We start from the raw sequence: 10574 nt of genomic DNA, 5'->3' as shown, positions 1-10574 counted from the left end.
AGCAAAACATTATGTCTTAATTCAAGGAATCGTATACGATTAATGCTATAAAGTCAAGCATGTGTGACAATTTTCCAATTTGATATCGAATATTAAATTAAAAAAACCATAGCCATATAGAATGGAGATTAAGTATAATTTTCTTGATTTTTTTCTTCTAGATGGAAAAAAATAAGAATAAATAATATGTAATATCTTTAGATGCAATCTGACTGTAATCTAATTAAATACGTTAATTAAATCAAAGGAAAGATCTCATGAAACTTATCCATCGCATTTCTTAATCAAGAACATGTGTACCTCATTTACTTCCTATAGGCTGTGTAGTGGAATCCTTGAAATAAAACATACATTGGTACAATTGCACACGAAATTTTTAATTATTAGACAACCTTTCCACGCTACAATTAGAGAAGAAACAGTAGCCATTTCTACCGAGAATTCTCTGTGAGAGTGTTTTTTTTTTAATTATCAAATATGAATCTCATTAATTCACATTTTTGAAAAAGCACAAATAAAACATTATTTATAAAGGGACATAAAAACAAATAACATCGCAAAATCCAGGTTGAAAAACCCAATAATTAATTGGGAGGAGAAAACAATACAATAGTAGCTCAAGAGATTATTATGAGAATGGTCATTCAAGTTTAAAAAACAAGACATGGATGAAGTTTCAAGCACTATATATTATTAAAATGGCTTACCTTATGGGTTTACTAGGAATTCAACCGACCTTTTTCTAGCATGGTATTAAAAAAAATCAATTTAGAATTCATATAGTTTAACTTAGCGGATTTACTTCTCAAAATCTAAACGATATTCTTGTTTTATTTCTTAACAATGTAGCTTTGAAATTAATTTTTTTATAAACTTATATCAGTATGTCTGATCTTTAACCTAGATTGTAGGCTGAGTCGACGGAACACGTCTTCAAAAACAATAATTTCGAAAGGGAATAGTAGAACAAGGGTAAAGCAAAAGGAAAATACAACAAAAAAGTGTTGGACGCCTAAGGTGCTTAGCCTATCCCCTTGCTAAAACAGCCGAGCTAGTGATGTTCATCAAGCAGCCACTCATAGCATGACAAAAAAGGTTACAAAAAGGAGCATTACAAATTGTCAGGTGTAGTGCCCCCGCCGGCCATGCCATGATCATAAATACATTGTGGCTTGTGGGGGAACCCATAAACCCACTTGCTTTCCTTTTAATGCACCAAAAGAACTAAAGGTATCGAGGCCATGTGTTTTTTTGACCCATTTGTGTAGTGACATTGTACCTAATAGTTTTCTATATGTACACACATGTTTCTTGTTTCTAATTAGATTACATGCATGTGATTTTCAAAATTAAATTAAATTCTTATCTAAAAAATAACGCAAGAAAATTCATGATTCGATTTCCATTTTGGTTTCTTTCTTTATTGTTGTCGGAAAAGGCGAGTTCATCATATATGCAAATAAATACACATGTTAAGGCACATGCTTAGTTGACTGTAGTTTTTCCCTCCCTCTATATATTTGAGCTAGCGTTTCGGTTCTAATGCAAGAAAGGTCAAGAGAGAGTAGCTAGTTTTGAGCCCAGAAGTGTTACGAGGCATGGGAAATATGAAGCGCATACAAACACCCAAAATCATTCTAGTTCCATATCCAGCACAAGGCCATGTTACTCCCTTGCTCAAGCTAGCCTCTGCCTTTCCTGACCATGGATTCGAGCCGGTGATGGTCACCCCCGAATTCATCCACCGTAGGATCATATCAAATATTGATCCGAAGTCTAATATTTCATGCATTTCAATACCAGATGGGGTGGAAATGGACATGCCTCGTGACTTCTTTGCAAATGAGAAAGCTATGGAAATAAACATGCCAAGTCACTTGGAGGGTCTGGTTCGGAAATTCAATGAAGATGGTGAGGTGGTGGCGTGCATGATTGTTGATATTTTAGCTTCCTGGGCTATTGAAGTTGGCCATCGATGTGGGGTTCCCGTGGCTGGATTCTGGCCTGCCATGCTTGCGACATACCAGTTGATTGCAGCCATACCTGACATGGTTAGAATCGGCCTTATTTCTGAAACCGGTAAGTGATTTTATTTACATTTCTTGCGATCAAATAAATCCCACCATCATCATCACATAGTAATGATATCATTTGGTTAATTTTGAAGCATCGAGATGAAATTTCTTTTCTATCGGTTTTAAGAAAAATAACCATAGTTGCATTCTTACAGTAACAAACCACTTTTTTTGGTTGTTGCATGAAGTACTTTAATATTTGAAGCAAAGTAATTAAAACTATACAAAAACTTGTGTTGGAAATTGAGTAGGTTAACTGAGTTAATCCTAACTGAGTTAATCCTAATCAATCTAAAGTGATGTTATTTTATTTTTTAAAAATTAAAAATAATTTAATTTTAAACTTTTTTTTATATAAGAATCCAAACTAGATGCTAACCATGTTGATTGGGTAGGAAATCGATAGTGAACTTTGAGTTAATTTTAAAAAAATATAACATGGTCAAGAGTAAGGTGAGCTTCAGGTTGATTTATCCTGTGAAGTTTTTAAATTAATAATTATTTCATCAATTAAATTAAATTAAATTTTATATAATTTTTAATGTTTTATTTAACAATTGATGAATTTAAAAATATTAAATTAAATCAATAACACAAATAATAAATTATAATTAAGTTAACTTGAGTTATACTAAACGATTTATTTTTTTAACACCTGACAAACCAAGCCAAATTCATCAGGAACTGGTCAAGCATATTAATAAATATGAGGTAATTAATTTATCAATGCATTTGTCGACTTTTAACTCTCTTGTCTAACAATCGTTGAATTCAAGGACATCAAATCGAATCAATAACACGAATAATTGGTATATCCTCCAACCAGGCTGATGTTGTTCGGACTTTCACAATAACATGGTTTACTATTTTCTTAATTTATTCCATAGAACTAATTAATCAGACACATGCCCTAGATAATGTAGTAAGCAAATTTGTCGGGTCAACCAATTAAGAATTATTTTAAAACGATCACTATCATGCAGAGTAATTATGATGAGATTAGTACACATTTCCATAATTGCTTTGCATGATTGAGAGCATCATTTTTTATGCAGAGGAAGATCAAAGTGTACGAAAGCACACTGTTTTATTCACAATAACTAAAAGAAAACGAAACCATTAGGTCAGCTTTCACGTGAACAAATTCCATAGAAGGTGTATCCATTAGTAATTAAGGACAAAATTTAAAGCTGAAACCTTGGATTATACAAAGATCATAAAGTAATGAAGTTTGGAACCATTGTCGAATCTAGGATCACTTATAGGGATGAAAGGGTATCCACATGTCAAGTTTTTATTTTATTTATATCATATTAATTATTTATCTTGTAATATATATATTATTTTGCATGAAGCTAGCAGAAGTCAGTTTATTTGTACATTCTACTGTTATAAGTTTTCTAATACAATGTTTTTATCTGATATGTTTAATGAATTGGCATATTGTTTTAGTGTAAGGTTGCACATGCGTTCTATAAATTTTAAAGAGCTTGCTGGCATTTGGCAGGAAGTCCTCAACATCTAGGTCCAGTATGCTTTCTACCTAATCAACCTCTGCTATCTACTGAAGATCTTCCGTGGCTAATTGGAACTCCAGCTTCAAGGAAAGCAAGGTTCGAGTTTTGGACAAGAACCTTAAATCGATCAAGAAAGCTTTCATGGCTACTTGTGAATTCCTTTCCAGAGGAATGCGTTGATCATGACAAACCACAAAATGGTGCATTGCTAGAGAACTCTATGGACCAACCACTCATTTTCCAAGTTGGAGCATTGAGTAAGCATCCACTAGTTAAAAACCCTAGCTTCTGGGAAGAAGATATGAGTTGCTTGCAATGGCTAGACCAGCAAAAGCCTAGCTCGGTTCTTTACATTTCATTCGGAAGTTGGGTTAGCCCAATAGGAGAAGGAAAAGTGAAAAAACTTGCGTTGACACTTGAAGCAATGGGACAACCTTTTATTTGGGTGTTAGGGCCTACTTGGCAAGGTGGGTTACCTTTCGGATACATAGAAAGAGGGTCAAAGCAAGGCAAAGTGGTGTCATGGGCACCGCAACTGAAAGTATTGCAACACAAGGCTGTAATGTGCTATCTCACACATTGTGGATGGAATTCAACAATGGAAGCAATACAATGCCAAAAATGCCTTATATGCTATCCAGTTGCCGGAGACCAGTTTGTGAACTGTGCATACATTACCGAGAAATGGAAAATTGGAGTAAAGATCAATGGATTTGGGGAAAAAGAAATGGAACAAGGCTTGAGGAGGGTGATGGAAGATCATACGATGAATGATAAGTTAACGAGGCTGCATGAGATAACCATGGGAGAAGAAGCCAGTGTAGTAATGATGTCAAATCTCACAACTTTTGTTAATGACTTCAAGAAGCAAACAAATGGATATCCTAATGAATTATCAATGTAGTTTTAGTTGTTTTTTTTCTCTTGAAATTGTGGAGACGATTTTTCTAATCTCACCATTACAAATTTATAGTAGACAGTTTTATATATTAACAAAAAATATATAAGATGTGGGTGTTTCACCTCAGCACAAAATATCTTTGAAGATGATATCTCTAATCTTATCAATATAGATTTATAAAATTGTTTACTATGAATTGTAATAACAAAATATTTTTCTGTCTTTGGATGGTGGAAAAACTGGAAGCTTGGACATTGCGAGGACATTTTGATTTTTTCCAATTTTTAATTAGTCATTAAAAATTGTTGGAGGGTATATTAGTTTTTTCATATTTTTATATAATAAAATGACTTATTTACCCCTAGGAAGAAACAAATTTAGAATTTTTGGCCCAAAGTTTCATTTTTTGTTTTTTAAAAAAATTATAACTCCTTATGAATTACATAAATAACATGTGTATTATTTAATTGTATGATAAATTTAAATTCAGTACTTGCTGGTAAAGAACTCATTAACCTGATTTATTATAAAAATAATATTATTAATTATATGATAAAATAATGTTGTATATATTTTCATTCTAATAATCAAATAATTTTTTTTTATAATAAATCAGGTCAACGTGTTCGTTATCGGCAAGTACTGAATTGAAACCATGCCATTTTAGAGTCTAAGAAATCATCAAGTCTGCAAGTGAGGTTCTGGCTTAGTGGTGGGAGGGGCTTGTCTCCTTCCTTCGCACCTGGATTCGAACCTCACCATGCACGCCTGTCATCCTCGCGGTGCCTTACCTGCTCACTGGGCTTACAGGATGTTCAATGGGCTGTGGAGATTAATCATGATGCATATAAACTGACCCAGACACCCCACGTAAATAAAAGAAAAATAAAAAAATCATCAATTCTTGAACCTTCACACTTGAATGTGTGCTAATGTGCGAAGCAAAAGCTCTAACAATTTGTGACGTAGCGGAAACTTACGAGGAAGTAGGGTGCCGCCTGCTTTGGAATCTTCGAATGAAGAAGTAATATACTCGAATTCACAAGTTCAGAGAATAGAAAGTTCTTTATTGATTCAAAAATACCTTACAATGAAAGGAAGCACCTTTATATAAGCTGCAAAACCTAATTTGATTAGTATTATAACTGTTTAGGAAAGAAATAACTGAAATAAGAAAAAAACACTAAAATTCCCAAAAGTAAATAAATTCTGATATTAAGGCATAAATCGAAAGTTCTAAATTTAGGAAACAATCTGGCGAAAGGGCCACTCCAATGGCAACTGCAGCTCCTTCTTTTATTTCTGGAACTTTCTCTGCAATCTGTTCTACTCTCTGCCATATGTTCTACATCAATTTGTTAGAAGGCTCGAAACCTACGCAGTTGCTTGCATTAAAGTATACAAGGTTCCTTACAACCCTGTAATATCATCAAGAAGTTCTGAATATCTATAGATACACCACAAGATGCACGAAAGCCAACAAGTTTCTTGCAGTCCAGGCTGATTTGCGTTATTATATTTTCCATGTTTTTTGAACTCCCAAGTATCAAATTCTCCAAATTTCTCAAGGCAGAAGCCATGGAAAAAACAAATCAACTCAGAAATCACCTTGACGACTATATGCTTCGCAATATTCGAATTACAGATTTCAATACATAATTGCATGTTAATTGTGATATTAAAAGAGAAAATTTGAAATCATGTAAAAGTTTGGAATTTCAGAAAAAGAATCAAAGCAGATGCTAAGTCCAAAAGCAATTTTTATAATTTCTTTCTTTTTCAAGGGTATCGTTCGACTAGCAGCTGAGAATAAATTCTCTCCCAGACAATATCAAGAGCGCACCCTTAACGCTGCTTGCTGGCTCGAAGGTTTGAACCCAGAAAAGTAAATTAAGTAAGGAAACATACCTTTTTAACCTCTAAACCAACCCCTTGAGATAATTTTGTTTTCTACCAATAAAAGTGATTAAATATAATGTCAATTGTCAAGTTTAAGATTTTGATTAGGTTAGAAAACCTACTCGTTGCAATGTTCCTCAGAACCTCTGTATTACAGTCCCTTGGAAGACTAACAGCAGTGCAATTTCCATGGCTACGACCAACTGTGATTTTGATAAATGCATCGGAAAGACATCGTCCCGGTTTATATTTTCCCATGAATTTATCCAGCAAAGGAACTCGAAGTCAACCAATTCGATTCAATAGTTTCAAGACCCCATTTTTCACTTATATCCAGCCTCAACCCCAAATCTTCTCTCTATAAAGAAATCCCTGATTTCTAAACTCGATAATCTCTCGCTGATCCCTCATTCTCTCTCACACACTAAGGAATGTGGTACTTACAGGCAGAACTAGGAGTTAGAGTTTGAGTTACTTGCTGCCATGGTGTTCTGAGATGGTTTCGCTGTTGTTTCAGTCTGCTTGATTACTTATCTATGGTGTGCTCAACTCTCTTAATCGATCGAGCTAGTGCGTACGACCAGCTTTTACTGTACTCTTAGTGGATTCAGAATACTTGCAACTATCACCTACTCTTGCATCCGATTTAGTTAAATCAAGTTGAATTGGAAGGAGAGGGCTTCCTTCATCCGTTGAATATCCTAGTCAATTTAATCAGAGATTTTTTTTTTAAAAAAACCACCACTAAAGATTACACAAAATCAAATGTTAAGAAAATTAAAATACGAAAACCAATAAATTTTCATCTACAAATCACAAACATTGATCATTGAACAAAATTGAAAAAATCTTAGAACAAAGACAAAGATGTAAATTATTATAGTTACGAAGAGACAAAAGTATATTTAATTGAGACAAAACAATAGGTGGATTAAGATTATTTAATTGAGACAAAGTCAAAGATCTAGATTATATATATGTATTAACAAAACAATAAAAGCTCAAAATGTAAATCCCTGATCATTTGCCCCACATGGTCTCGATAAATCAAGGATGATAGCGGGTATATTTGCACACTGTTTTTAGGATTCGATGGGCGTGGGATAATATATTCTCTACACTATAGACAAATTAAGATTAGCGGGGTTCGAAAACCCTAATTTTATCAAAATCTGGAAGTATCAAAACCACGTCCCAATGATTTTCTGGTAGCCTACGAAATTTTGTAGTTGATGGATCCCATAAAACTGAGATGGCTCTCGCAGAAATGAGGCTAACAGCCCATGCAGAAATTGAAGGATAAAAGCACCCTAGGAAATCAAGGATCCAATAGTCTTAATCAAGCCTAATTTAAAAAAGGTAGCCCATCCACTCTACAACTTTCATCTTGTATTAAATAAAATATGACCGCTCCTATTTCTTTAAAATATATATGCTGGAAGTACAGTGTGATTGTGTTTGTTTAAGGTTGTTTTTATAGTTGTAATTTAAAAAAATTAAGTTTTAAAAAAATATAGTTAAATGTGATTAGTTAAATTTAAATGTGTTTAGTAAAAATTATTATTAAAATTTATACACAACAAAAAAAATATGTATAAATTTTTTTGTAATTATATAGTTGCAGTTTTTTTTTAATATTTTTTATTTGAAAATACATAAAAATAATTTTTTTAGTTTTTAAAAATAATTTTTAATATAAACGAAATGATTTGAAAACACAAGAATAATATTAATTTAAAGTAAAAAAGATAAACTTTTTTAAAAACACTTTCCAAATGCAAAAAACAAACAGAATTTTACAAAACTTAATTATAAAAATATATAAAAACTATTTCTAAAAAATTATATTTCAAACTTAATTTTTTTAGTAAATCCTACAATAAAAAACACAATTTAATATATTACACAAAAGATGCAATTTTTTGCATCGTAAACACAAAAGATGCAATTAAACCAACAAAGCCGCCCCCGAGTATTCCCTATTTTCTTCAATATGCCATATGTACAAGAGAGTGGAGATTCAATTATTATGGAAACCAAATCTCTTTGCTGCCTAATTACAACTTATATTTGACGACAAATAATTTTATCGAAGGAGGTTTTTTTTTTTTTTTTGGTTATAATTTACGAATGCATTCATAGAAATTTAATAAATGCAATATTAAAAAGAAGATTCGAAAACTCAAGGAAACAGGTAAATCATAGCATATACATCCACAAAATAGAGGCACACAACGCAACAAATGCCACATGCAAAAAACTAATGTCATCCAAGCCTCAGGCACACAAGCAGCAAAAATATAGTAGAGGTGATCATGAGCAGCACCGGTCCCGTAACTGAACACCATCTTCAATTTGAAATGTAACCATCATAAACAAGGTCGTCATGGTCAATTACACCGTCATCGTAATCGTGCAGCGTTGAACCTTCACAATTGAATGTCTTGATATTCGAAGCGAGCTCCAGTACCGCTTCATCATCGGAGTCAAAACCTAAGCAGTCGCGTACATCTAAATGTACAAGGTTTTTGCATCCTTGCAATATTATCACTAGATTCTCGAAATAGATCCGGGCCCCCCTGAGAAGCAGGAACTTTATATTTGGAAGATTAGTGACAATTGCCGATGCCTCTTCTTCCTGAATGATTGCAGATGATATCCGCAGGCCAGAAAATTTATTGCAGGCAAGGCTGATTTGGGTTATTATATTTACCAAATTTTCAGAACTTCCGAGCCACAAATTCTCCAAATGTTCCCACTTCCCTATGAGGGATGGAACAATGGATGATTCACAGCGTATACTATCATAGGGCAATGACAGAGTTATCAAGGCAGGACACCTGAAAAGAATCATTAAAACTTCTCATCTTCTTGTACTTTAAAACACTCTTAAGAATATGTAAAAAGGTGACAGTTTCTCAATAGCATATTTGTGTGTGTTTGTGTATTCTAGTGTTAGTTTTTGTAAAGGGAAGAGAACTTACTCATCTGCAACGTACTTTGCAACTTCTTCTGTACAGCCATTTGGAAGATAAAGACCAGTGCAATTCCCATGGCTACGACCAACAGCAAATTTGGTAAATGCATCCACAGAACAGTTTTCAATTTTATATTTTTCCTTAAATCTATCAATCAAGGTAAAATCCAGTTCTGAGTCCAAATCTTTAGGGAAAACAAGATACTTCCAACACGAAGGATCAAGGCTGGCTTTGTACCATGACTTGCACACGAAAGGGACATCTAATAGAAGTGATTTCATGCCCACCCTTCCCAGCACATTCACTAAGCAGTAAAACTCTAAATCCTCCCACTTTCTTTCTTCCATTTCTATACCTACAGAAAGAAAATGTTTTTCAGCAATTGTTCAAACGTTGGATTGGAAAAGATATGCAGGCTGGAAGAGTAACATATCCAAATGACAAATCAAATACTTTGATTCCTTCATTGCCAACAATCAAGATTCATATGCCATTTCTTTCTAAGATCGTTAACCTGAACACAACATATATTTATATATATACACTAGCTATGCTCATGCGAATGTCCAGGCTTCCTGTCAAAATACAGAAAAATGAAGGTAATTTTGCTTTCAAAACAAGTACGGGGGATAGTTTAACCATAGATCATACTCAACAAGCCAGAATCAATCTATAAACTTCAGCTAAAAGTGGAAAGATCAAGATCATTACCTGAAATTCCAAGAATTGTGTGGCCAAAGTTGAAGACATTCAAGGATGGTATACTCGATGGAGAGGAGATTAACAGGTGAAGTGCTCAGCGTGAAGAACATTGATACCTTTACTCTTTTAACCTATTGGTGTTCTCAGTCTCACTCTTCCTTTTTCTTTTTTCCTTTTTGAGGTTTGCTTTAATGCTTTTTTAACCCCAAACCCAATTCCAATTCAACTTCAGCTTCTGGCTTAGTGCCGTTTAGGTGCGATTTTAAAAGTGTTTTAAAAAAAATTAAAATTTTTTATTTTAAATTAATTTATTTTTAATATTTTTAAATTATTTTAATATATTAATTTTAAAAATAATTTTTTAAAGATAAAAAATATTAGTAATATATTTTTTTAACAAAAAATACTTTGAAAAGCAAAATAATCAGACTCTCATACATGTTTTTTTTATTATTTTTACTTTATTTTTATTTATTTATTTTTTATTTACAGGAGGTTTATT

At 33.0% G+C, this 10574-nt stretch overlaps 2 protein-coding genes across 5 annotated transcripts; one reads left to right on the top strand and one right to left on the bottom strand.

Annotated features, from left to right (window-relative positions):
- The first annotated feature begins 1266 nt into the window (after window positions 1–1266).
- LOC105113902 (UDP-glycosyltransferase 82A1-like) lies at window positions 1267–4604 on the top strand. Of its 2 annotated transcripts, none has more exons than XM_011010258.1 (2): window positions 1267–2079; window positions 3583–4604. In XM_011010258.1, the coding sequence occupies exons 1-2, from the start codon at window positions 1599–1601 to the stop codon at window positions 4494–4496; spliced, it is 1395 nt and encodes a 464-aa protein (XP_011008560.1). In that variant the 5' UTR covers window positions 1267–1598; the 3' UTR covers window positions 4497–4604. The 2 variants fall into 2 exon arrangements, with proteins under 2 accessions (XP_011008560.1, XP_011008561.1); XM_011010259.1 differs by having other exon boundaries at window positions 1268–2079; window positions 3646–4604.
- A 3929-nt stretch (window positions 4605–8533) lies between these two features.
- Window positions 8534–10275, bottom strand: LOC105113901 (putative F-box/LRR-repeat protein 23). 3 transcript variants are annotated; one of them, XM_011010256.1, is made up of 3 exons: window positions 10082–10275; window positions 9377–9725; window positions 8534–9232 (listed from the first exon to the last, which is right to left on the bottom strand). In XM_011010256.1, exons 2-3 carry the CDS (start codon window positions 9715–9717, stop codon window positions 8743–8745), a joined length of 831 nt encoding a protein of 276 aa, XP_011008558.1. In that variant the 5' UTR covers window positions 9718–9725; window positions 10082–10275; the 3' UTR covers window positions 8534–8742. The 3 variants fall into 3 exon arrangements, with proteins under 3 accessions (XP_011008558.1, XP_011008559.1, XP_011008557.1); XM_011010257.1 differs by having other exon boundaries at window positions 9377–9448; XM_011010255.1 differs by having other exon boundaries at window positions 9377–9727; window positions 10157–10275.
- Between the last annotated feature and the right edge of the window lie 299 nt (window positions 10276–10574).

The sequence above is a fragment of the Populus euphratica genome, unplaced genomic scaffold (assembly GCF_000495115.2).
Source record: "Populus euphratica unplaced genomic scaffold, PopEup_1.0 scaffold466.1, whole genome shotgun sequence".
Classification (NCBI taxonomy): domain Eukaryota; kingdom Viridiplantae; phylum Streptophyta; class Magnoliopsida; order Malpighiales; family Salicaceae; genus Populus; species Populus euphratica.
The sequence above is the reverse complement of the archived record's forward strand: the minus strand, read 5'-3'. Positions and strand labels throughout refer to the sequence as shown.